Here is a 27,127-nt window from a genome sequence, read left to right as displayed (position 1 = left end):
TGTAATAATTGGATCATCACAGTGTCATTGAAAGACGAAGTCCATGACCAACAGGAAAAACACAGACACAAAAACACGTAACTAGCAAAGAGCCAAAGATGAGTACATATAAGCTACAACGCACCAAACCTAGTATGCTCAATTAATTAAAGAAGATAAACACTCAACATAAATTCATTTAAGACTTCACAAGTACACTTAAATAGTTCAATCAACTCAACGAACTCAATACCAATTCCAATCACTTGACTCTTTACGTTTATTTTAATTAATTTAATTTGGAAGACAAGGCTGTACAATATACAAAATCAATTATGGGCTAGGGTACAAGGTGGTAGCCCGTGACTTTCCGAGGTTTGTTTGATTCAACATGTCATCTTTTTTTTTTGTATTTACATTTTTAGTCAATAATGAGAGTTAGATGGGATCCTAAACTAACTTTGTGAGAATAAAGTCGCGCTCATTTAGTTAAAAATAGGTCGGGTTTGGGCAAACCTAAAAACGCAATTTTAGTTAAAAACCCGAACTCGGCCCAAAAAACCCACTTTGGCCTGACAAGCCTGCTACTTTTTTGCAGGCTTAGGCACGAAAAATTATGTTAAAGCCCTGCTCGATTTTTAATCATTTTTAGGAATAATCACCTCCTAGAAAAAAAAACTGAGAATAAAATATTAATATCCAAACTGATTTCCAACAATATAATTTCATTTATAAAATATACATACAAATAAATATTATAAACATACTCGACGCTGGCCACCAATTTCCAGCAACAATCAAGTGCTTTTGATACATCCAAAACAAATTGGTCCATGGTGACACGCCTGCATTACATTTGTTTATTTCCAGCAATATATCAAAACTAATTTTCGGCAATATAAATACTAAAAAATATTATACTTCCTCCGTTTTACTTTTATTGTACTTTAAGGACTTGTATACTATTCGCTTAATCTTCTTTGACCATCATTTGTGATTTATTCATTAGGAAAAACATAGTTATGTGGGATCTAGTTAGATTTGTCTCGAAATCTACTTTTCAAATATCAATTTTTTTTTTTTAAATTTTTTTTTACAAAAATATAATTGAAAATATTAGTATTTAAAGTAATGCATTGGCAAGCGTGAAATCTCTCATGGTGCAATAAAAAAAGAATGGAGAAAGTAATAAAATAAATTTCATTTATGTAAAAATACAATAAGTTACATAAGCATACACCGTATAAAAATACAGGGAATTACACAAGCGAATACCATATAAAAATACATGGCATTACACAAGCAAACACCCTTTAAGTATCACTTATGAGAACCTTTGATCTTGTAAGTTATACACTTCAATCGTTACGTGTAATTCTTATTTGACTTGTCTATTCGTTTGTTTTGAAGTTAAGTCAAACTATATGATAATTAGATTTGATCAAGCTCAGGCTGCGTTCTTTTGTATAAAAATTTATCAAACTAAATTGAATTATAACAACTTAAATTGAAAAGTTATACAAATAAGTATTATTGATTTGCATTAATATCCTTACCTAAAAAAAACCTTGAATCATTTGGCATCGCTGTGGTTTTCTGTTTTTTGATTTTTTGTTTTTAAAAAGTATATTATATATGTCACATAATAAATCAACAATTATTTAGACTTATTAAAATCATGATAATTTTGAAAACTGATAACAAAAAAGTGGAAACACCTTTTTCTTGTTTTCTGTTTTTGTTTTTTAGTTTTCAAAAAAACAAAAAACTGAAAACAAAAAATGATGCCAAACAAGCCCGAACTTCGTGATCCGTTTTTATTTAATAGTTTTTTTTTTTTTAAAAAAAAAAAAAGGAAAAGACCAAAAATAGAAAAATAGAAATCACAAATAAACCGTTGGGCCAAGTATCACTATGATCAACCCGTTTTGGACTATCCCATGAATTTCCGCATAACCATGGTCACAAAGCCACAAATGACACCACAAAGCCATAAACCTATAACTAAAACTATTAGTTCGAACCCACCAACTTAAATGGGCCAACAAAACAACACAATTTGAGCCCAGCAGCCCATTCAATCTGAACCCTACTATTACTACCCCTCATTTAAACCCTACCTCCATTCCCAACCCTAGAAATTCCTCTTACTTCCTCTCACTCTCTCTCCTCACATCTTCTGCCGCACTCTCTCTCTCTCTCTCCTCGCCGAACCTCAGCAACCATGGTACAATCTTCATCTTCTTCCTCTCTCCTCTTTCTCGAATTCAATCTTCTGCAAATCATTTTCTGTAACTCCGTTTTCCATTGATTGATTGATTACAGGCGGATGTTGAAGATGTCGCAGCAGCAGGAGCAGCAGCAGCCGCACCAAAGAAGAGAACATTCAGGAAGTTCAGTTACCGTGGAATTGACCTTGATGCTTTGCTTGACCTCTCTACTGATGAACTCGTCAAGCATTTCCCTGCTCGTATTCGCAGAAGGTTTTTCTGATTTTTATTTTTCATTTTTTTTTAATAATTTAATCAGTTTTTTTTAGGAGATTTTGGAAATGAAATTAGGTTTTGATTGTGATGAAATTGAATTGATTTTCAGGCTTGGAAGAGGTTTGAAGCGCAAGCCTATGGCTCTCATCAAGAAGCTCCGAAAAGCGGTATACCTTCTCTTCTCTATATATGTTATGATTTGCATTTTTTTTTTATAATTATTAGAATTATGTTTTTATTTATGTAAAAAATTGGTAGCTACAAATTGTGATTCATGTGCGATTGGATTGTGTTTGATTGATTTTGTATTGTTTCAATTAGGCTGTTGTAATTTTGATTTTGTTCGATTTTTTTGAACAATTCTTCCAATCTTATGAGTATATATGGTGATTAGATTGATTGACACACCTGCTATATCGGATCTCTAGTTCATTGATGTTGTTGCCAACTGTGGTTTTGCGGAAATTGTATTGTATTGATTTTTGATATGAATGCTATACATTTGTATTGCTTAGATTTAAATAGAGTTGGAAATCCGACTACGAGGAATTGTAAGGAATTGCTGATTGATAATGTAAAGCAGTCATTTTTACTCAATTTTGAGCCTATATGATATAGGTTTATCATAATAGAAGGATGAATAGTTTTAGGAATGTGTTTGTTCGATGTTTTAGTTTGTTCATACCTGATGTACTGAGAAATCGACTTCTTAACAAGCAGTGGCAGTGTGATGTAATTGAGATGAGTTTTTCGATGAAATGTGGCTTCACTTTTTCATCTATGTTGCTTCAATTGGTGAATGCAATTGTTAATGGTTCTTAGTTTCTTAATTTGCTATCGTTATTGGATCGAACACTCTTTTGTTGTTGCTGTCACTAATTGAAAAGATAAAAGATTTTTTCAAAATGATATTAGCAATAAATAATTGCTGGCCCCAAATGTATTGAGTAGCATGGTGTCATGGCATAGGATTAAACACTCGTACCATGGTATCTTTATAAGTTATCAGTCTTGTTTGAACTGCCAAATGTGTTGAGTCATGCATGTTTGAACCACTCAGTGCATTTTGAAGCTCTTCTTAAATCTTGCTGTTAATTGTGGTGAAGTAGTATAATCCTCTGTTTTAAAGGGATCTGTTGCTTACTTTGCGGCCTCATTTCCAGTAGTGTAATTTGTATTTCTTGCAGTCTGTATTTTATTTAATGCAAGGAAATTAAAAATCATGATTTTTGTAACAGAAACGTGAGGCACCACCTGGCGAGAAGCCCGAGCCTGTGAGGACTCACCTCCGTAACATGATCATTGTTCCTGAGATGATAGGCAGCATCATTGGTGTTTACAATGGAAAGACCTTCAACCAGGTTGAAATCAAGCCTGAAATGATTGCCCACTACTTGGCTGAGTTCTCAATCTCATACAAGCCCGTGAAGCACGGTAGACCCGGTATTGGTGCTACCCACTCTTCAAGGTTTATTCCCCTTAAGTGAAGACATCATTCTGTTACATCTTTGCAGTATTTAGAGTTAAATCTCGCTAGGTTTTTTGTTCGACATTTCATCTGTCATGACTCACTACTGAGTACTATGAATTTTGTGAGATTTTTAATGTGTTTTTATCATACTATTATTATGCCAATGAATTAAGTTTTGTTGAACTTCAATGGTTTGTCATTGCTGCTGGTTGTGCACATTATGGAATTAAAGTTGAGTTAGTATGCTGCAGCTATTCTCCATGGTTTTAGGGGTTACTCCGTACTAATTTTTAGGCGTATCATTGGTTTGGGGCAGAGCTGCACTCTGGAAATAAGTAGTCATTAACCAAGGGATTTGTTGCCTTAATCATTTACCAATGAATGATTAATTCAACACTGAATGCTTTTGCTGCGGGTTTAGTGTTATTAATCTTGTAGGAAGGATATTCTATTATTTCAAAGGCAGTAATCGATCAATTGAAGGGATTACAACTTATTTTGGTTATAAATTTATAATGATATACTCATATACTACGTATTAAGGGTTCTGGCTACTTTCAATTTTTAACCATGAGTACGTAAGATGAAACAACGTACGAGCAATGTTTCTCCCAAACTTGTCTTAGTTTGTCAAGAAAGTGGTAGCTTTTGATAGTTTTAAGATCAATAATTGGCTGGCTGATTCAATTAGCACCTTCTTGAATCCATACCTTTCGGAAAGCCTAATATCAAAGAGTATGGCCTTACACCCTGCAATCTCAGGAGACCAGTACCCCCTGGTGCTTCGAGTGCCAGCAAACAGCACTTCACCTTCAGCATCATGGCCACAGCTCCCTGCCCTATCCAACCTTCGGCCCTCAAGCTGGCATCACAGTTAATTTTAATGAAGTCTGAGGGTGGAGGCAGCTATGTTTTGGCACTCTCCTTCTGTCTTTTTTTAACACCCGAGCCATACACCATGGAGCAATACTTATTACTTACCACAGTCCTCAACAAGTCTATGAACTCTCACAAATTATTGGATGCAGGATTTCCTTGCTGTTAAAAGACCTTATGAATCCTGCGATTCCAGATGAACCATAAAAGCGCAACCTCTACCGAGTTCTTCTTTGCATTCAGATTTATTCACCTGACCAACATCTCTTTGGAATCTTCATGTGCGTCTAGGGGACGAAGGGAAATGCAGTCACATTCCTTACACAAATCTGAAACAGCAGGGCAGGAGAAAAACGCATGGTGTAGCGTATGTATTTCTAAGGAGCGTGAAAGTTGGACTCAATGATTTAATTTCTTGGCTATGTTATCTAGGAACTTTTAATGACCATAATAGTGTGTTCATCTATTGTGTAACTCAAGTTTTACTAATTGAGGCATGCCTGGTTTACTAGTTTGGTTAGTTGCCTTGTGAGAAGGCTGAGCCAGTGAGGACTCACCTCTGCAACATGATCATCGTTCCTGAGATGATATGCAGCATCAATGGTGTGTACAACGGAAAGACCTTCAACCAGGTTGAAATCAAGCCACTACTTGGCAGAGTTCTCCATCTCATATTGGTGCTACTCACTCTTTAAGGCTTATACCTCTCAATTATAGAACTAAGTCGCTAGGTTCTTTGTTTGACATTTCTTCTGTCATGACTCACTGAGTACTGTGAATTTTGTGAGCTTTTTAATTTGTTCTTATATTTATGCTATTATGAATTAACTTTTGTAGAACTTCAATGGTTGGTCATTAATCAATTTAAGGGATTTGTTTGATTTAACCAGAACTTATTTTGGTTTTTTTTTTTTTTTTAATTATTCGGGTTAATAAGTTTCTCCAATTCCAAGTGCCAGAAAGACAGAAAAATATTTTGATAAATAAATAAATATCTTGATAAAAACAAAATAATTTGATAAGAACAAATAAATACCTTGATAAAAACAAAAAATACTTTGATAAGAAATTCTTCGGCATACTTTGTTAACAAAAAATATTTTTTGACATATATATATATACGTAGTAGTCAAAACAAAAAACAAAAAGAGAGAAAAGGAAAAAGATGTCGACGGTACTTCGCGGAGGTCGCGGTGGTTACTGTTTGCGTTCTGCTTCTGACAACTCCAAGCGTTTGCGTTCTAGGGTTGTCCCATCCAGGTATTCTAACTTTTTTGCTTTTAACCTGATTCAAATAATTCAATCGATCTCATCTAGGGTTTTTAAATTGCTTGATTAGTTGATTGAATTCAGGTTTAGCCTGATAAATCATTTATTTTGGGGGATTTTGAAACCCAAAAAGTATTTGTCAAGTTTATATTTGATTTTGGTTTTATATGTGTTTTTTTGAATTGTAACAATTGTGTGTTTTACTTGATTCGAACAGTCACACACTGATCCACATATCCTTTAGAAATTAGATATCATCATCATCTTAGATTTGTTATTGTTAGTTTGTTACCTTGTCGAATCGTGAGAATGGGCTGAATTGCTATGTCAATACCAACACTTCGAATGAGAATGGCTATGTCACTACTATATCAACACTTGAATGAGAATGACACAAACGAACATGTTATTGTTTTGTAGTTTGAATTCTGACAGTCGAAGGTCTAAATTGGGCAAAAAGGAGTGCACAAAAAATGATTTTTATGTTGAAGTGAGGCCGTATGCAAAGCGAGCCTTGGAGTTCTATAATGAACGCGCGGTTAGTTTTGTTGTTATGGTTTTTGGTTTTCTATTATTGTTTGATGACTTTGCTTAATCTTTGTTGTCTTGGCCAGAAAAGAAATTATAAGCTTGTGGAGTCTGATACTGCTTCCTTGAATTCTATTGGTGTTGCAAGAGGCTGTATCCACCATATCAACTTCACTGCTAAGAAGAAACATGTTGCCGATGCTCCAGTTGAGCTGTTTTTTGCTGAACTCACCTTAACTGGCATTGGGATTCGACGTGTTACCACTTGCCAATGCTTGGGTCCAGAAAAGGATATCTTAGGTCTGTACCTTGTTTAATGTCTTGTACCACCACTGCCATATATGTTTATGTTTTCTCATGGACTTTCAAACATCTGATGTTTGTTAATGCAGAGGCTAAAACCGATATGTATGGCTGCTGCTTTTTTTGTAAGAATGCCATAATGTATCATCCTAGATGGGGAGGATTCAAGACTGGCCTGGAGAAAAATGGAGGCTATTTCTAAGGATTTCTTGGTTATGTTGTCCAGGAACTACTTTTAATCACCATAATACTGTGGGTATCTATCATGTAATTCAAGTTATGTTTCAACTTTGAAGCATGCCTGGTTTTCTAGTTTGGCTAGTTGCCTAGTAAAAATTATCTATGAGTATTTGCGGTAGTATCATTTGTATCTCTCAGACTAATTTTACATCTTGAAAGAAAATTGATGTTTATAGCCCAGGCTTCTGTAGTCCAAGGCATACGGGATACGGGATAGGTCTTTGTCCAGGGGATGTATCTTCCTTTCTGTTTAAGCTGCATTTCATTGAGGCCAGAAAACTCTGCCCTGGAAACAAAAATGCTGTTAAATGGTATGGTCATTGCATTTTCAAGTACCTCGATCAAAAAATTCTTTGTTCACAACTTCACATGACTTAGTCTTCAAGTCTTAGAAGTCAATATATTCTGGGCCAAGCTAGAAAAGGCCCATGTCATTATTCCCACTATCGTTTTTACTGTGTGGTGTCCAAGTCCAATACCAATGTCCCCAACAGCAGTTAAACACTGTGTCAAACTCGAAAAAGCCAAGTATTTCTTCTAAACTACAAGTAAAAAAGAAAAGAAAAATGTCATTTTACCATAAATTTAAATCCATCATTTTTCTTTTTTGAGGGCAATCAAAAGCTTCATTAATTAGAGGATGAATGATACGCAAGTACATATGAAAATAAGTCACTAGGGACATGGTTAAACCATACATGTTTACATTTATAGAATAAAACGAGCTAAGTGATGCGCTACATAATTGCTTTCCCGGTTCAATACGGAGTAATATTAATTTCAGTTTAGCAAAAATAATGAAAAATGAACCAAGTCTTATTCATTTTAAATTGAAATTATTTTTACGGATTCCCTATTATATTACATAAAGTTACTGATTTTCACTAAATTGAAATTATTTGTCTAAATTAAAAATAATTTTACTAAACTGAACTTATTTTTAATGAACTTAAATTAATTTTTACTGAATATTATTTTTATAAGGCAAGGTTAAAAAGATCTTACATAATGTGACTACTTTTGTTGATTTATACTTAGAATAAAATATAATCATAAGATTTTTGTTGTTGTAATAAGAGCTTAAAAGAATGAAATTTGGCTTTATATCATTAGCAATATCATTAGACGTAAATTAAGAGCTGCACTAAACTGAACTGAATTTCAACGGAAGAGAACAAGCCCTAAGTAAAGACTAAGGGTCTGTCTCATACGTTGAAATTCAGTTCAGTTCAACTCCTAATATCTTTCTCTTATAAAATATTAAGTTCAGTTCAGCTCAGTCAATGAGAACAGGCCTTAAGATGGAATATGATTGCTTCAAAGATGGCCCATCTCTAAAGCTTGCAAGCAAAGTTCAAAGAATTGATAAAAAGTCAGACAGCTCATTCACAAAAAAAGTCAAAAAACAGATAAGATACCAGAATAGTTAAACATCACCCATCAATAATCAACACTAAAAGTCCAACCCCTCTCTTCCCTTATTGCAAATCCGAACAATATCAGCCTCCATACTTGTTAAATCATGCCTCAATCTTCCAAGTCTTCATATAAATCCAAAAGTAATGCCAAATTTGGGATGTCACACCAAAGAAAACCAAGAAATTTCCCGGAGATTTTGGTATTTGGATATAAACAACTATGTACCTCCATACAGTCACGTATACTATTTTCAAGATGCTTAGAAAATTTGACGTATTTTAATGATGATAACGGTACATGGTAAGATGTACTAAGGGTATTTCTAAAACTCATGGCAAATCCTTAAATGCGAGGGGATGGGAGTGTAATGTTTGTAGACAGAAATATAAAACTAGGTTAGTACTTTAACTCTTCTTTCAAACCATAAGATGAGAAACTAAGCATGATAAGAGCTACAAACACTACAAGACTAAAACTCGAAATGTTTGACATGCCAAAGTTCTGAACCATATGAACACCTTCCCCAACTGTAATAAACACAGAATGTCAAAGGTGGAAGCGATTTTTACACTTTAAACCCTTGAGCCTTGGACCCCCCCTTCGTTGTAAAGACTGAAATACAAAGCCTGAAATTGATTTGTCTAAAACCAACCCCCCCAAAAAATGCTCCCAAAATACTGAAAGGCTATTCCTAACTTCTGCACTTGCCTGAGTCAAAGGAACTATGTACAGGAGCAATTCAGATCAATCTATCATGTTCCACAAAAGTCGAGGAGGTTTCATCTTGGCACCCTGCTTGATTGAATCATGTGTTTGCCGATTGTGATGGTAGGCGGGGGTGATTGTGCTCACCTTCGTAAGTAACAATAAGCATTGACGGCTCTTCTAAGCACCTCTCAACATGTTTCCTGGCAGGGCAGCCTCTCATGCTGCTACACTTGTAGTAACCCCTGTAAAATCATCACATTAGCCTAGGAACTTGTCTTTGGAGTAACTAGCTAATGTTTGAGCACATGATAACATGAACAAATCCTAGTAACATGTAATGTAACAGCACATGAAATGGAAATGCAGCATTATTTAGCATTTATATTCATGCAAACAAACTTCATGATATATATCACAGGGAGTTTTCAATCCTAATGAGCCAATCTACTACTAATCAAGGAAAGCTAGTAGCTATTGACTTGTTTTCACAAAAGAAAATGGGCAAAAGTGATGCCTCGCTGTTTACCCTTCTGATCTTTTAGATACCATAGTACCAAAAAGCGTAAAGGACCATTAACTGACTGCTTGGTATCTGATCTATCGACAATAATCCGAGCAATACTGATTCCTCAATAAGTAATTGGCTTAGTTGTAAAGAATGAGCGCAGCAGTCATTAGTAATAGATTTAGCGCCAGTGCTTCTTAAATCATAGAAGCATGCACATGCAGATGCAATAGATATTATCTGCTGTACTTCTTAAATCATAGAAGCATGCACATGCAGATGCAATAGATATTATCTGCTGTATGTATACATTATCTTAAAATCATGATTCCGTGATTTGTTTCCCTTTTTCAATTGATATCATCCAGGAAAAGAAGTTAGACTAAGAGGACACTTTTCTAAAGATAAAGTAAAAGAGCTTGAGTTTACTTGTTCTAATGATAGTAAGAAGTGCAATTTAGAACAAGTTTAAACTTTAATAAAGCAATTCAGCCTAAATTGATCCTAAACTGCAGGAAACACAAAAGGTTTTCAGAATAAAGTGCTATTAATAAGCTTTCTAACTTTAAGCAGCAAAGAATTCATCTAAATATGGCGAGACCAATCAAATAAATTAGCTGTAAAAGGAATTTGACAAGTGAAATTCATCAAAGATGCTTAATTTACTTATTGACAGTCGACAATTCACATTAATCAATCAACTTTAAGGGAATGGAAAGCTAAAGTTAGTTCATGAACATCATAAAGCAGAGCATAAAACAGAACAAGAAACATGAATATACCTAGGATGAGGTGAGCCCTTGATCGGCTTCTGCCCGTATTTTCTCCAAGAGTACTCGTCCGGAGGGATATCAGCTAACTTGTTACTGATAGCAGGAACCTTGATTGATCTCTTCACCCTATGCTTCCTACATTCATCACAAAAATGAAATATCATCAGCACAATTCAATGATGTAACAACTGCTAATAATTTAAAAGCAAGCAAAAAATATTAGTGAGGTCTAACCTCTTTTTGGAACAATGGCATCTTCCACTACTCCCACACTTCACACTCCCATCTTCCCCCTTGCCAGAGCACCTCTTCCTATGCTGGCTTAACAGCTGGTCCGACGATTGACTCACACCGATCAAATTAAATGCACTGCCATCCAAATTAGCCACACTTCCATCGACACTCAACGAAGAAATAAACGACCTAGTCGATGACATTGTCGGGGTACAACTAGAGTTATCGAAATTCAGATTGATCCCACTATTACTCCTTCGATACAACATCTCAGCCTGATGTTTCATCTGCTGCTGCTGGTGAAGCTGAAGCTTCTGCTGATGCTGCTGAAACAACTGAAAATGTGTCGACGAACTCGGGTGAACAACCTGAATCGGGGTTGTTTTCGCACCTGAGTTCAATTCCAATGACAAATTTCCACCCAATGACAGACAACTCTTCCCAGTAGTGGATCCATTCTCTTGAATTGAGCTCTCATTCAAATTGGATTTCAGCAGTTGGAAAGTAGTCTTAACTGGCTGCTGATTACTAGAACTAGGTTCAATCTTAGGAACATTAGAACTTTCTTGAAAAAGGGTTTGAGTAAAAGGGGTTGTAGTACTCCTATTATGCTTGACTATTCTAGCTCTTCCATGACCTAAACCATTGCTAAGAAGAGATACAACTCTCTTAAACTTAGTTACAGCTTGCTGAGTTTCAGAACCTAAATTCCAAAACTGGGTTTGATCTTGGGATTGAGATAATATATTTAGAACTCTATGACAACTTTCAATTGCTGCTTTGTTAGCTTCTTCTACCCCTTCCATTTTTATAGGAAAGGCAGAATTTATACCCAAAAATAAATTGAAATTTCTAAACCCTAAACTCCCAACCCCAGAAACCCAGAAAAAAATCAACCATAATTTCCACAAATTATTACTCAAATCACAACAAAATCAGCAAAAGAACAGAACTTCTAAGCATCCATTTTGAGAATTTAAGGTAAAGATTCAAACTTTAAGAACAAATTTCGATCTTTTTAAAGGAATTTAAGAGCATAGACTTGGAAAATGACTAATTCTTCAAATAAATAAAGACCCAGAAAACTTTGATTCGGTTGACAAAGGTAAAAATCAAAGATCAAACAAAAAAATTCACTAGTCAAGAAAAAAAAGGACACACCTTTGGGGAAAATTCAAACCCTAGATTTGTCAATCCATGGAATTCTTCAAGATTTGTAGAAGGTGTGAATGGAAAGACTTCAACTTTCCTCAACAACAACAAGTTCACACTGCCTAAAATTAAAACATAAAATTTCCCAATTTTTTTAATCACTCATTTTGAGTTAATTTGACCCCAAAATAAAAAAAATAAACAAAATAATTGGAAATGGGCAAAAAATAAAAACAGAGTAGAGAGAGAAATAAGGGAAAGAAGAGAGAGAAAGAAGCAAGGGGTGTGATTTAAATAAGCTTTGAAGCTGTTGTAGAAAAAGGGCAATGAAACTGCAGAGTCTGGTTGCAGATTTTCAGGTGGGTCCCAAGTGAAGACCTTTGTTTTCCAATTTTTTTTTTTTTTTTTTTTTTTTTTTTTTTTTTTTTTTAATTAAAAAAAAATTAAAAATTGTAAAAAATAGTAGGAGTATACCTAAACTCATTACTAGGTGTAATAATTAAGTTTCCCTAGTATAGTTGAAACAAAACGGCTAAAAATTGATTGACTTATCACTTGGAATTATTAGGCACATATTATTTTATTTTATTTTATTTTATTTTTCATGAAATCAGTTGCTTTGTAGGTGGACTGTAATGAAGGCTTGAACCGTTTTTATGAATGGGAAGCGTGACCTTAATAAAGACAGCTATCTGCAATTTAATTAGGGCAATAATTTTATAAAGACAGTACTTATTTTATTTAAGACAATTATACAGAATTTTTTTTTTTTTTTGCAATCAGACAATTATACAGAATTAGTATTGGGACAATTATTTTGTTTCAAAAAAAATCGAAACAGTTTTTTTTTTTTTTTTGAAAGGAAAAAATTTGAAACAGTTATTTGGAAGCTATTCCCTATTTTTTATGTCAAAAAATAACAAAATTCCTTGTATATCGTCCATGTTAACAAGAAAAAATATATATATATTTTAACAAGTGTGTAAACCGCTAATTATTGAATTAGCGGTTTAATAAATACACATATAACAAAATTCTGTTTTTTTTTCTCAAAAAAAAAATAAAAAATAAAAAAAAATAAATCCAGTTTTGTAAATTTTACTTTTAAATAACCGCTAGTTGAACATTGATTTCGCAATAGTAAATGTGCTAATTTTATTACTAGTGGCTATACTGTGAACAGATAAGAAAATAAGTTGTGTTGATGTGGACGATATGTACAAAATATTAATTAAATGTTAAATAATTTAATTATCTTCGAGCAATTTATATGAAATCACTCTTAGTTTTGTAGTGGCATTTGCTTTATCTTTGTAGCCTTGATATTCCCAAAATGTTTTAACAGTTCATGTCAAATATGGATACCAAATTGATTAGTTATTGTGCTTATAATTTGTTACTATATGTATTTGGTCTTTCTAAGGCCTGTCCATAGCCACACATGAAGACATCAAATTATCTCAAAAGATTTATAGGCATAACTATTGGGACTTCAATTGCATGAGGGAAAAGTTCTTATTATCTAGCTCAACAATTTTCTCAACAAAGAGGAGGGCTAATAATGTTGAAAATGTTATTCGGTGATGTTGAAAATTTTCAATTTAGAGCAATTTGCATTTACAATACCGGAATTAAGAAATTGTAATAAATGTTACTCGGTATAATTAATTTAAGTTCTATTTCTTCAATTCCCTCTAGTTTAATTTTGAAAGCAATGCAAATGAAATAGTTGAACATTTTAGAGATTAATTTCTAATGACTTCGTTTACTTAAGTTCCAATTATAGAACTTGGTTGGTTTAGTGGTCCATATCTTTAAACTTTATTTCGAAGTTGATTTAAAATTTATCAGCATTACCATTTTATGAATTATTTCATTGTAATTTGTAACTTTTCCAAAGATAGAAGTTTTGAAAATTAGCCTTCCTCAACCAACTAAGGTTATGTAGAGTTGTGAACAACTTTAACTTAGTTTGTCTATAATAATAAGCATGCATACGTTCATTAGATTAGGAGATCAATTTGACAAGGCTCTTAATAACTATCATATGATCTACTATAGCACTATCTACTTATAAAAAATACATGGACACATTATTATCAATACTTATTGAACGAATAATTAAAGTTACATCCTAATAAATATTTTGATTGGGCATAAAATAGTAAGAACAAATCCAATGGCAAGCTAATTTCCTTGACATGCCACATAAGCTTTTAAGCTAATTGTCATTTTAGCTCCAATGGCTAGCTAATAGCTTATTGTTTAAATGGACCACACTTCCTTAATTTACGTTGATAAATTTCATTTTAATATTCTAATTTGTTTTATTTTAGCAAGTTTTTTTTCAAACAAATTGCATTTTCTAGCTCTAATGGTAATCTGGTAGCTAAGGATTATTTAATATTACAAGCAAATCTCTAGCTACAACCATTGAAGTTGCTCTAATACAGCCTAATAGAAACCTATTATTCAATAAGGTATTAACGGTCAAAGTTAACTCTCGATCAAACTAGTGCTTTTAAAAAAAAGATAGAGGAAATAGGCGTTTTTAATGATATTGTTTATACAGGATGCCTCATGATGATTGAGAAATTGAGGTTATCAAAGTCATCAATTAAACTTATAGAAGTTTTTAGTACAATGCAAATCATGTATTCATGTCCTTAAAAACCTTGTGAATTTTCTTTTGTTTTTCCATCCAAGAATAGTTCACACAATTTTCTCATCTCTCCCTATTTTCACTCCCAATTTTCTTCAAAAAAATGAAATATAACCGGTATACATGGGCCCCACCACAGGAGCCGTTGTGGTCTTGTGGAGGTAAAGCAACCAATAAGACAGTGCCAGGTTGGAAAAACTAACTGGAGTAAAAACATGACACGTAACCCTATGTTTGTTGACTGGTTTTAATACACTCTTTTGTATTTGTGGTACAAGTTGCTAACGTACGCAGCGGTGACACTTTTAAAGTCGGTGACTGCACATGTGGGCCCCAATGTCAAGAAATCCGTTGACTTTTTTGGGCGTAATAAATCAGCTACTTAAGTGTTAAGTGGAGTGGAGTGGAGTGGAGTGGAGTATTGTTTAATTAGTGTGTCACATACGTGCGGTATTCTCAAGTGTCGCAAGTCACAAGCCTATATTGATATTAGCATTTGATTTTTAAATTAATAAAATAAAAAAAATTATGTAAAATTAGGAGTTAATTAAATAATGATAATGATGGGATTTTAATCATATTATAATAAAAGGTTTGGGATTGAGATGTGACATAAGATTAAGCTATTATTGCTCAAGAAACTAGATCTCATCACCTTTTGAATTTGTGGTGTTGTAATTATGGCATTCACTTTACCACCATGATGATCCATTGATACTATGGAGTATTAGTGTATTACTAAAATTGATATGCCCTAAATATATATACACCTTACTTTATATTAGTAATATTACTATTTCACTATATACATATCATTTACTTTGTTTAAAGCGATAGGAGATTAATTAGGAGTTAGATTATTGACTAGCTAGTTCTCCGACTTTCACTATGATGTAAGAGATCAATTTTCTCTAAGCTCATTATAAAAGGAATTTTTATAAAAAAGAATTTTCCTAAATCTCACCTCTTAGGATGGGATTTTCCTTTAACTTGTAAGAGTTTTGCTTCTTATTAGAAAATAATGTACATATATAATTGATTAATATACACGAATAAATGAGTTATTTTTATTGTGACTAACTATATAGATGATGTACCTCCGAATCGCTGCAAATATACTAATCCAAAACAATAATTATTTATCCCATAAACATTACAAAATGTATTCTATACATCAAACCTTCTAATCAACAACACAAGACAATGCTTCTTTTACTTTTACACTAGAAACTAGATCACTTAACCTTAACTCCCTTTACTTTTAATACTCCCCCAACGTTTTTTTACAACGGGCAAATAACTTAAGCTTAGTGGCTTAGTTAATACTCCGTATTTTACATAAAAAAAAAAAAATTAATTAAAAGCAATACCAAATTCTAATCGAAAAGTAGAGCCTTTTTTGTTTGAAGTTTGTTAGCGGGTAGAACTTATGTTTTACACTTTAATCAATATCATCTTGAAATTTAACTTAAAACAACATATACATAAAAGCTATATTTTCGAAAACTCAAAACTAAATAATTACAAGTTTACAGCAAAAACAACCTTCAAAGTATAATACTTAGATCCCAAATACTTGGAGAAGTTAAATAAAAACTAAAAATACGCAAACATTTTAACTAAAGCATCAATATAAACACATTTGCAATGCTCTAAACACTTGTTTTCTTGCTGATTTTACTGGTTTTTTATATGCTCGATCAAAGCGTTTCTTTTATTTTCTTTTTCTTTAATTTGTTTTAATGGTTCATTCTTTAAGTTTATACTTCAGTATTAAACTTTTTGAAAATAGGGAAAGTGAGGAATTTTTGCATGCTTTTGAGGCACATGCAAATGATAACAATAGCAACTTTAGCTTTATTTCATGGGGCTATGAAAAAAAAAAATTAAAAGCAAAAAGAAAAGAGGATGTGCCTGGTGCCTAGGGATCCGGGGAGACAGAAAAGGAAGAAAATACACCAACAATTTTTATAGCTAGTGGAGTTCTTGTCTTTCTATGAATTGCCAACACCATGAGAAAAATGAGCCCTAATCTTGGACCCATTTTTGTAGAATATTTAGCTCCAATTTTCAATTTCTAGTACTAATCACAATAGCAAAGTATTGCAATTTGATGATATGTCATTTGAAGTTGGTTTCGGATAGGTTCCAAGGGCCAAAGTCGTTCTAATAAGTGATAGATGTATATCAGATGTAAGTTTGAGATATACGAAGTACTATGTTATTTTAAATTGATTTTATGGGTTGTTTAGTAAAACATGGACACATAAATGTTGAGTGTTATACTGAGCTGAGAATTAAAATCCAATATTAATACGTATTTCCATCCTTATTAGTGTACATCGGCTTTAAAAATATACTTCGATTCTTTGATCGGTTAATGTTTTTCCTTTTTTTGGTAAATCATCTTGCCAATTGCTACATGAATTATTGAGTACATAGGGCATGTTCACATTTACTTATTTTCAGTTCAGTTCAGCTCCAATCAGTTCAGTTCAGTTCAGTTCAGTTCAATTCAGCTCTTAATTTTCCTCTCTCATAAAATATTCATTTCAGCTCAATTCAGTTCAGTTCAGTTCAGTTTAGCTCCAATCAGTTCAGTTCAGTTCAGTTCAGCTCCAATCAGTTCAGTTCAGTTCAGCTCAGTTCAGTAAATGTGAATAGACCCTTAGGGCCTGTCCGATTCACTGATAACAATTGAACTGAACTGATTGGGACCACACTAAATAGCTAGAACTAAAATAAATTATTTATGAGAGAAGAAAATTAGAAACTGAACTGAAAAAATTAAAAAGACACTCGATGATGGTCATTTTATCAATACAAACCCTAATTAAAAAAAATGAGTGTGTGGGAGAACCGGATAATGTCCCCCTAAGCCCAATCTTCCCTACCGGACTACCCCTACTCATTTGGTCAATGTCCACATGAAGTCCATTTCATATTCGTCTAAACAACCAATCATTGAAATTTGGATGCAATAAACTACTTGTATAATTCATAGTCATCCGCATGAAAACAGCTAGGACGATCAAAATAATTCCCATTAACAAAGATTGAAAATGGACTTAAAAATTATAATAATATGCTTTCATTGCATGAATCTGTTTGGTCCTTTGAATGATATAGAGATCCCTTCTTTTCAACTATTATTGTCTTTTTGTTGGTAAACAAATATGTCTTAATCTAATCTTTTCTTTATTTCATTTTTTTGTGTGCTTATCATTATTAGTGATTAGTGATGTCCAAATGTACACTCATAATATCATTACATATTTACATGCACTCAAGAAGATATCAAATTCTGTTTACATTATTACCCTTATATATAATGATGTTATGTATGTTTTATAATAGAATAAACAAACCAACCAATGTCGTTTTTTGTGTTGTGTAAAACCGTAGATCTACTCAAACCGTCAAACAATCAATATAAAAATGGACCACCAGGCCGGGGCCTAGTCATCTACGCACATATTGACTCCTTTTAATTCCACAGAGGCATAAATGGAGTACTTGGTATACGGGTTAAATATAACAAGGACATCGGTTTGAATTGTCAGAAATACCAAGAAAGAGCAGCAAAGTTTTTTAGAGTAATTGTAATAGAAAAGACAAATTAGGGACATGGAATATTGCTAATCTTGCTGCTTATATATGTTCCTCTTTCCTTTGCTCTTGACTCTCTTGTTTGGCCTCTTGTAAGATCATAAATTTTGGCATTATTATTTTAAATTTTAATTTTAGGGGGTTTTTCTTCACCAAAATAAAATAATTTACGCATAATAATGCACCAACAATAATCTTCTGCTTATATATGCTCCTCTTTCTAATCTTTTGGGTCCAATATGTAACCTTACACTTTATTCTCCTACCACATCCAATGGCCAATTATTATGGTTAACATTTTGTTGTGGTCCTGATAACAGGTGTGTTTCGATAATTATTAAAATTACTCCGTAGTAATTTGATCAAATATACTTAAAATCATAATAAAAATAGATGGATTCACCACCTTTTAAAACCAATTCAATAATGGTTGTTTTTATATTATAGTAAGATTCTATAGAAATTTGGATTATTAACCAATAATCTTGAATTTTTAATGAAACATATAACTATTTTAGGTTGCAGACATGTCGCAGGCCCACATTTTCTTGCTTTGAGAAGAGACTATGGGCCAGTGGGCCACAAAGTCCAATTTTCAGTCTCACAATGAGCTCATGCTATATATGGTCTTGTCAACACGATTTGCATCCAGAACTTTGTCTTTCTTCTTGTTGCATTTTTTAAAAATTTGGGGCACGTCCAAAGATCTCATGCTACAGCCATTTGTTGATTTCATTTTACAAGACATCAAAAGCTACAAATGTTTCCATTTTTTAATGTTAAGGAGAAGGACCCTGGTAGCATCTCACTCTTACAATTTTTTGGGGGGGATAAGGGATCCCCCACCCTCTAAGTGTCTCTAATGGGGATCGAACCGCAACCTCAAGGTTGGAATGTGTAATCTTTCCCATTAGATGAAAGATTTAACTACAACACTACAATACCTTGTGTGTAGAATCAATCATTCAAAATATTAAAGATATTAATGGTTGAATTTGAGCATTGACAAACATGACTAAAACACGTGTCAAACAAAAAGAAACGGAGGAAGTATTGTACTCCTAACATGTTAATGTTTAACCTTTTTTATAAACTATTTAACTAAGCTCTTATATATGTATAATCTTACAAAAGAAAACTTCCGTTTCTCTATAAATTTATGGAGTTGAGCGATTTGTTTTATTTTCAGATGAAAATCATCTCACAAAAATCAATTGGAAATACTAAAATTCCAAAATCATTAATTTTTTTTGTTTGTTAATAAATTAGGTTAGAGCCCGTGCGATGCACGGTTTATAAATCACTATTATACATGAATATAAATAAGAATTACGTATATTTTGTAATTTAATTTTTTTATTTTAATCAAAATTATGATATAGTATCTGTTCAACGTTGTCTAATTCATAGTTCAATATAGGAGGTCATTTATTAATGTGCTATTTAAAATTGTTTCAATTTTCTACAATAAATTGATAGATTTTAGTTGTAATATTTTTTATATTGAGAAAGCGATACGTGGGCAATGGTGATGTCAGCAACTTTTGTTTTAGTAATAGTTAATAGATTATTATAAAACAGTGTCATACTAAACACCGTATTCCCTATAAGGCTATAACCAAGGGTGGGTTCATTTACTTGATCTTGACTAATCTAAACTTATCTTATTTTTTTTATTTTTTTTATTTTTTTTTGAAACATAAACTTATCTTATCTAAAATTACCTAAACTTATAAGATGTCATTAAACTTATTTTAGTTGTAATTTATAATCGGTATTTGACAACCTTAATCAAAACTTTTTCTTAGATCACCACAATGGCCCAAAAATATCCTCTAGCCTGACATATCAGCCCAGCAGTTCATTCAATTTCCAACATAAAAAAAAAAAAAAAAAAAAAAAATCCAACATTTATCTCTCGTATATTTAGGGTTCTAGAGAATAAATTAAAAAAGGAAACTTGATGAAGCTTTCTTAGGAAATTCTTCCGAGTTATCTAAACCCACAAGTAAACAGAGGAGAGAGAAAGAGAGAATTAGGAAAGTAAAGTTCATCAATTCTTTAACAATTCTTTAACAATTCTTTCTACTTTCTTCAACCTATGATTCTTTGATTATTCTTCGATTGAGCTATTTATCTCCCCAATTGCCGAATTCGAGTTCATTTCAGATCTTTCTTCAAACGAAAGGTTTGTTCTTTAATTTCATTTTGATTTAGAATTGCAATTTTAATTATTTATGGAGTTATTGATCTGGGTTTTTATTTTTTTTTTACTTGATTCCCGAATATTATGATCTTGGTGAAGCATTGATATTTCTATACTTACTGTTATTAATTGCTTAAGTTTGATTTTTCTGGATGAATTTAGCGTTAATTTTTAATTTGATTCCTTGCTGTAACCAGGGTTTTAACTTGATTGCTTAATTGGAAATTTTAGGGTTTCTATGTTAAAGAATCCCCCATATTATTGCTGAATTAGTGAATTTGTGGTTTAATTTTGTAATTGAATGCATAGTTTAACTTTGTAATTGAATGCATCGCCCCCCTTTAAAACAGAATTGCTTGCTGCTTTCAAAATGTACGGCTTTGTGTAATTTGAATTTGGTTTTTCTCTTATTTTTGAACTAGAATTGGGATTTTCTTTTAAAATTCTATTCTAATATTTAAATTTATCTATAATTGGTTATTAATAAGGTAAAAAGGCAGGTTTAAAGCTACCGATAATCAATTCCTACCATTATGTATGTTTATGTTGTTGGATTGAGTAGGAAGGGTAAAAATATTCCTGTAATTTAGCTGCTAGACATTGAAGATGTTAAACACAGGCTTGGCTCAAGTTTGAGTAACTTGAGTTGAAGTAATGATTTCGAATAACATTAAATCTTGTTTTTTGCGTATATGTTGTGCTTGAGTTTTTTTCGTTGTTGTAGTAGTTCAAATATTGTTTTTTTTCACACTTCTTGATTTCAACCCTGCTGAGTGTAGACTTTAACTCATCAAGTACTTTGAGACTGAGCCTTGACTTAGCCGAGGGATGAGTTGGTTCATTTAGGCTCCTTAATCCCCTGTGGCTGCATGTGTTCAGAATTCGTTACATGATTTCTTCTTCATATAGGTAGGTATAGGATCTTTAGGGCAATTACTTAGAAGTACATTTTGTGCAACAGCCCTAACCTATCTGATAGAGAAGGATCCCATGATCCTGAATCGATCTTACCTGGGATTGCAAATTCCAAGTTTGTCTATGAAGAGCACATCGAATTGCATTAGTGTCTATCATGGATTTCTTCTGTGTAATACTAATCGATAGGGCCTTGTTGATAAGTGCTACAAGATCTCGTACATTGGAACCCATGATTAGGGACCCGAATCTATTAGTATGGAACATTTTTCTCACACTTCTTGATTTCAACCCTGCTGAGTGTTGACTTTAACTCATTACTTTGAGACTGAGCTTTGACTTAGCCGAGGGATGAGTTGGTTCATTTAGGCTCCTTAATCCCCTGTGGTTGCATGTGTTCGGAAGTTCTGACATGTGTGCAAAATGTATCTTGCTTGATTGACATTCCTGCACTTAATCTAAAATGTGATAATTTGATACAAATCAATTTGAATTGTGATCAAAATTTTCATAGAAACAATGAAAACACAATAGGTAGAACAACTGCTCCTCACCGGAACCGTAGTTACTGTCTTTGGATTTTTCTAGACTCGAGTTGCTTGAGATTAGTTGATAACATGATTTGAGAATTGAAGGTTAAAGATAGGTGATTGTAGTCATTCTTATGTGGAGAGAACTCGGAGAAGTTCTATTTTAGTTTGTAATGGTGTTTTTGTTGTTGTATTTTTAGATTTCTGTTTAGACGCTTTCACAATGAAAACATAACTGTATAAGTACTGGAGTAGTATATGGTTTTCCTATTTTGAATTTTGAGATCTAGGCATCTTTAGTTTCATGATTATGTATAGCTAAGTTCTCGAATTTTGCAATTCTAGGTTTTGCTCATACGCTAAATGAACTTTGATTCACCCCTAGCTTGGAAACGCAGAAGACTGACCAACATTGACCCAATGGACGCAGAGGCAGCTAGAGCTAAGCTAGAAGCTGCAAAAGAAAAATATGGCAGGGAAATTCATGTCTTCGAAACTTCAACACAATCAACAGCGTCTCAATCACCACCTGAGGCAGCTAATACTGAGGAAACAGATGATTTTTACGAGTTTACCGCTGCAGATTACCATCTCCTCTTGGCAACCAAGAAGGAAGACAAATACTTGAAGACCAGAAAAATTCGAGAAGCAGAGACAGCAGCCCGCAGGTCAAAGATGACCAAAGCTGTAATTCGGATACGCTTTCCAGATGGTCATACTTTAGAGGCTACATTTCATCCATCAGAGCCATTACAGAGCATCTTTGATCTTTTGAAGAAAGTACTTGCAAGACCTGAACTTCCCCATTATTTGTATACCACCCCACCAAAGAAGCAAATAAAGGATACCAGTCAAGACTTCTTTACTGCTGGTTTCATTCCTGGTGCAATTGTGCATTTTTCATACGACTTGCCAAAGGATGATGTAGCTAATTCAGGTCCATTTCTTCAAGAAGATGTGATGTCTCTGAAGGGCTTGCAGCGTGTACCAGAACCAAAGAAAGAACCCACCGAATCAACTTCTGAGAATGCAACTGTAAATGATCCTCTTGCTGTTCCTGAGCGCAAACAAACCGACAAAAAAGCTATTAAGCCAAAGTGGCTGAAGATGTGACGGCTGACATATGTGAAGCTCTACGTAATCCTTAGATGATTAAGTGGGAAGGTGCATGATCTGTATTTCATGGTTTTAAACATCAGTCAATTTATAACTTTTTAAGTGTTATACTTGTTTTTGTTGGTCTACTATAAGCTTCAGTCAGTGAACATTTAATACAAGTAATTTTTGTTGTTCATGCTCTGAGCTTGTGGCTTGATGTTGAAGTATCATGTAGCCGTCTGTTGCTATGCATCGTCTTCCTTGCTGTAAACACTTGTAGCACCAACGAAAGCAATAAAATTCAATTGGACTTGATCACAACCTGTAATATGACACAGGGAATATATCTATACTTCGTATGTGTTCTATGTATATGGTTTAATGTATGTGCTGCTATCTTGTTTGGAAAAACCATGGTAGTCTGCAGAGATAGCTTGCAGCATGCTATCAAATTACCTTAATAATTTAAAAGATACATTAGACTTTGCATATATTATCTTATGGGTTGTATACAAATTACCTTAATAATAATCTCATACATTAGTGATGAGTCCAACAGAGAATATCCTTAGTTACAACATAACAATACAACCCTTAAGTTATTGTTCATATTCTTGTACAAGTAATAATCTATATATATAAACTTAAGTGATTAAGCCCTGACTGAAGCAATTAACTGATCCGAGAGCTTATAATCAGCTTCAACACTAAAAAGCCCCGAAAAGACAGGAGGAGGTATACTAACTCCGGCGGCACCAAACGCAGAGTTACAGGCACCAAGCTTGGGAAAAATGACATTACTAATTGTAGACCTAGCATCATTAAATCTCCTTTGAGCAGCTTGTACTTGCACTGTACCACCTGCAGATATAATAGCCTGGATCAAAGGGTTAATTGAAAAAAGGGTGGTTCTTGTTTTCGGGTCTGTTTGAACATCGTTGAGAATCTTGTTCACGTCTTGCTCGAGCCTCAAAGCATCACTATCCCCGCATCCAAGCATCTCTTGGATGACATCTCCTTCGGTTTGAGCATCTCTTCCATCGCTCTTTATGCAGCTAATGCATACGTTTGGAGCGAATGTTGCACCACACATTCTGATCACTAGTGGATCGTTGTCACCAGCATGTGCGAGAGATATTATGCTAAGGAGCGAAATTACTATTAGTGTGAAAATTATGGTGTTTTGGTTGTAAGAAGCCATTGTATATCGTACTTTAAATAATGTATGAGTTTGTTTTGTAATGTTTGTGAGAGTGACTTGGGACGCTTGTGAGGTATATATATATATACTCGTACATGCCATAATCTATCCTTACGCTTGTGAGGTATATATATATATACTCGTACATGCCATAATCTATCCTTACCTTTCAGGAAATATATTTGATACTTATATACATGATTATATATATCATTATCCTTATTTTATTTCTACATACATTGTAAGATATAACTCTTATTTTTATTATTATTTTATTATTTTTTTTAAAAAAAAACTAAGTAAAATTTTTTTTCTTTGAAGGAAAGATTTAGAAAAAATTGCAAATTATAGCCATTTATAACTTGTATTTTGTAAATTGTAGTCATTATTAAAAAAATTGCAAATTCCAGCCCAAAAATTGGTATAAATTGTAAATTGCAACCAAATTTAATTTTTTCATCGATTTGCGTGTCGAAGTGGCCATTTTAGACTTTAAGGGTCCAAATTAACCTCAGAATTGGCCAAAAATTAACATAAGTGCCTCGTTTTTACAAGGAAAAATAGTTGTCCATAAATCAATACATTTTTGTTATGCAAAACAAAGTACTTACGCTTTTTTTTTTGCCAATTCCGAGCTCAATTCGGACTCTCAAGGGCTATAAAGGCCCCTAAAACCTTAAATGTACATTTTTTGACATGCAAATCGATGAAAAAATAGAATTAGGTTGCAATTTACAAGTTATAACAACTTTTGAACTGCAATTTACAATTTTTTTTAAATGGCTGTAATTTGCAAAATATTAACTTTTAATGGCTGCAATTTGCAAATTTTCCAAAGATATAATTAGTTAATAACGTAGAGGTGTTTAGCATTCACTTGTTTTTTAACACTTAATTTTGTTATTTTAGACAACAATTTAATTTCTTTAATCCGTTTCCAATGTCTCAATATCACGAATTTGCCTTTTTGAGTAATCATTCTAGAAAACTTCATTGAGTGGTATTTGATCGAAATCTTTCGTATGATAGCCATTGAGGGAAATACACACGACATGCACAATATTACTCATAAGTGAAAGCAATGCAAACACTCTTTACAAATGTGTTGTCAAATGGGAAACTTCAACCAATTTTAAATAGAGAAGGTTTTGCGTGAGACCGTTTCACGTGAGTCCGGTTTATAATGCACACACTCATCCCCACCCCACTAACACTTCTTAGCCACTTGTCGGCAACCAGCAACCACCATCCCCATCCCCATCCCCAGGCTTATAAATTGATTTTTTTTTTTGTATGATTGGACTCACGTGAGTCCGTTCTACATAATACTTTTCCTTTTAGATGAGATATGATAAAACATTGATAGCAAATGAAGCAATATAAGCGGCCCATAAAATTATACAAGTAGATAATTTGATAAAACACTCAAGAACATTTGTTTATTCATTTGATAATAAAATGAGCAATAATCATCTAAATGAACAAAAAATACTCTTAAGGGCACCGTGAACCTGAGTGTATAAAACAATTTCTACTCGGTGATTTAAATAGAAACTCATAAATGGGGAGAAAATAACCATCGGACCACTAGCTGACGAAACACCCTTTCATTCTTTAATCTCCGATGAAATAATAATAGTGGGTATACAAATCACAAACCAATTTGTCATCTTGAAATCGGTTTGAAGCTTTCTCGGGTGAAGGAGATTGGATTGTTTGGTGGTGAGTATATCATAACCGTACCATTGATAAATATGAGAGCAAAATATTTATTACTACCTCTTATTCAAATACTCTGTATTAGAGATAGAGTATCTCTTGGTATCAATGGTAATTATAATTGATATTATCTTTTGTAATCACCAATTAATTAGTACATTACATAATATGATATCGAATAGTTATTATTGTATCCTATTAGGATGGTAAATATCATTCATATTTCATATTATCTCTTGTAATCACCATTTAATTATTACATTACATAATATGATATCTCATAGTTATTATTGTATCCTATTAGGATGGAAATATCATTCATATCCTCTTTTGTAATCACCAATTAATTATTATTACATTACATAATTTTTCATTTTTTTTTTCATTACATAATATGATATCTAATTTACAACCATATCAATCAATTAGCCATCAATATCATAATCAAATCACCCTCTATTTTGATGCCATATTTATTCTTTTCCAGACTTAGGGCCTGTTCCCATTTACTGAACTGAGCTGAACTGAACTGATTGAAGCTGAACTGAACTGAACTGAACTGATTAGAGCTGAACTGAATTGAGATGAAATGAATATTTTATGAGAGAGGAAAATTAAGAGCTGAACTGAACTGATTAGAGCTGAACTGAATTGAGATGAAATGAATATTTTATGAGAGAGGAAAATTAAGAGCTGAACTGAACTGAACTAAACTAATTAGAGCTGAACTGAACTGAACTGAAATTAAGTAAATGTGAACAAGCCCTTACAACCATGAGAAAATCCTGACTGAAATGAATTACTTGTGCGTATGTTGGATTGTTGGTACTCATGGGTGGTCTACTGGTCTACATATATAACAATGCTCGTTGTTGAATACTTCATCATGAGGAATACCGTAAACTATTAGAGACGACACGACAATAATACAATTAGAAATAGAGGGAGTATACATCATCAATCATATGTACTAGACTACTTGAGGAATACATGGTTGTAAATTGTACTTAACTAATTGACTCTAGTACGAGATCATTTCTTAGTTCTTTAATTAACAATTTTCTCTTTCGAAATTTTATAACAATTGCATTAATTTTATTCTAGGAAAGTCATATCAATACGAGTATTATTGTTGATTTATTGATATATAATAAGAATATCACCTGGAAACTCGATTGGACACGCGCCATTGCTTTTTCTATGAAGTATAGGGGCAAATTTTCAAAAAAAAAAAAAAAAAAATA

The 27,127-nt window shown here is 33.0% G+C and overlaps 4 protein-coding genes across 6 annotated transcripts; 3 read left to right on the top strand and 1 right to left on the bottom strand.

Annotated features, from left to right (window-relative positions):
• Window positions 1-2,119: 2,119 nt before the first annotated feature.
• On the top strand, window positions 2,120-4,125 carry LOC145604314 (small ribosomal subunit protein uS19x). The gene is made up of 4 exons (XM_081660234.1): window positions 2,120-2,206; window positions 2,305-2,462; window positions 2,575-2,632; window positions 3,704-4,125. Exons 1-4 carry the CDS (start codon window positions 2,204-2,206, stop codon window positions 3,950-3,952), a joined length of 468 nt encoding a protein of 155 aa, XP_081516360.1. The 5' UTR covers window positions 2,120-2,203; the 3' UTR covers window positions 3,953-4,125.
• A 1,697-nt stretch (window positions 4,126-5,822) lies between these two features.
• Window positions 5,823-7,327, top strand: LOC145604307 (uncharacterized). Its single transcript, XM_081660230.1, has 4 exons — window positions 5,823-6,072; window positions 6,502-6,619; window positions 6,696-6,909; window positions 7,002-7,327. Exons 1-4 carry the CDS (start codon window positions 5,978-5,980, stop codon window positions 7,112-7,114), a joined length of 540 nt encoding a protein of 179 aa, XP_081516356.1. The 5' UTR covers window positions 5,823-5,977; the 3' UTR covers window positions 7,115-7,327.
• Window positions 7,328-9,033: 1,706 nt separating this feature from the next.
• On the bottom strand, window positions 9,034-12,240 carry LOC145604296 (putative WRKY transcription factor 21). The gene is made up of 3 exons (XM_081660219.1): window positions 10,792-12,240; window positions 10,567-10,692; window positions 9,034-9,521 (listed from the first exon to the last, which is right to left on the bottom strand). The coding sequence occupies exons 1-3, from the start codon at window positions 11,595-11,597 to the stop codon at window positions 9,377-9,379; spliced, it is 1,077 nt and encodes a 358-aa protein (XP_081516345.1). The 5' UTR covers window positions 11,598-12,240; the 3' UTR covers window positions 9,034-9,376.
• Window positions 12,241-20,095: 7,855 nt separating this feature from the next.
• LOC145604281 (plant UBX domain-containing protein 1-like) lies at window positions 20,096-23,159 on the top strand. Of its 3 annotated transcripts, none has more exons than XM_081660215.1 (2): window positions 20,096-20,402; window positions 22,264-23,159. In XM_081660215.1, the coding sequence occupies exon 2, from the start codon at window positions 22,286-22,288 to the stop codon at window positions 22,976-22,978; it is 693 nt and encodes a 230-aa protein (XP_081516341.1). In that variant the 5' UTR covers window positions 20,096-20,402; window positions 22,264-22,285; the 3' UTR covers window positions 22,979-23,159. The 3 variants fall into 3 exon arrangements, with proteins under 3 accessions (XP_081516341.1, XP_081516338.1, XP_081516336.1); XM_081660212.1 differs by having other exon boundaries at window positions 20,097-20,402; window positions 22,251-23,159; XM_081660210.1 differs by having other exon boundaries at window positions 20,097-20,402; window positions 22,211-23,159.
• Window positions 23,160-27,127: the final 3,968 nt, after the last annotated feature.

This window comes from Chenopodium album, chromosome 2 (assembly GCF_948465745.1).
Source record: "Chenopodium album chromosome 2, dcCheAlbu1.1, whole genome shotgun sequence".
NCBI classification, from domain to species: Eukaryota; Viridiplantae; Streptophyta; class Magnoliopsida; order Caryophyllales; family Amaranthaceae; genus Chenopodium; species Chenopodium album.
This window is presented reverse-complemented; position numbering and strand designations above follow the sequence as displayed.

Bases quoted from the DNA above. Each gene is read 5' to 3' on its own strand.
- LOC145604314 (XM_081660234.1), top strand. The intron at 2,463-2,574 runs GTTTTTCTGATT...ATTGATTTTCAG, and splicing joins CCTGCTCGTATTCGCAGAAG to GCTTGGAAGAGGTTTGAAGC. The intron at 2,633-3,703 runs GTATACCTTCTC...TTTTTGTAACAG, and splicing joins TCAAGAAGCTCCGAAAAGCG to AAACGTGAGGCACCACCTGG.
- LOC145604307 (XM_081660230.1), top strand. From the start codon at position 5,978: ATGTCGACGGTACTTCGCGGAGGTCGCGGTGGTTACTGTTTGCGTTCT. The intron at 6,620-6,695 runs GTTAGTTTTGTT...TGTCTTGGCCAG, and splicing joins AGTTCTATAATGAACGCGCG to AAAAGAAATTATAAGCTTGT. The intron at 6,910-7,001 runs GTCTGTACCTTG...TTGTTAATGCAG, and splicing joins TCCAGAAAAGGATATCTTAG to AGGCTAAAACCGATATGTAT.
- LOC145604281 (XM_081660210.1), top strand. From the start codon at position 22,229: ATGAACTTTGATTCACCCCTAGCTTGGAAACGCAGAAGACTGACCAAC.
- LOC145604296 (XM_081660219.1), bottom strand. From the start codon at position 11,597: ATGGAAGGGGTAGAAGAAGCTAACAAAGCAGCAATTGAAAGTTGTCAT. The intron at 10,693-10,791 runs GTTAGACCTCAC...TGATGAATGTAG, and splicing joins TGCCATTGTTCCAAAAAGAG to GAAGCATAGGGTGAAGAGAT. The intron at 9,522-10,566 runs GTATATTCATGT...ATGATTTTACAG, and splicing joins AAGGGCTCACCTCATCCTAG to GGGTTACTACAAGTGTAGCA.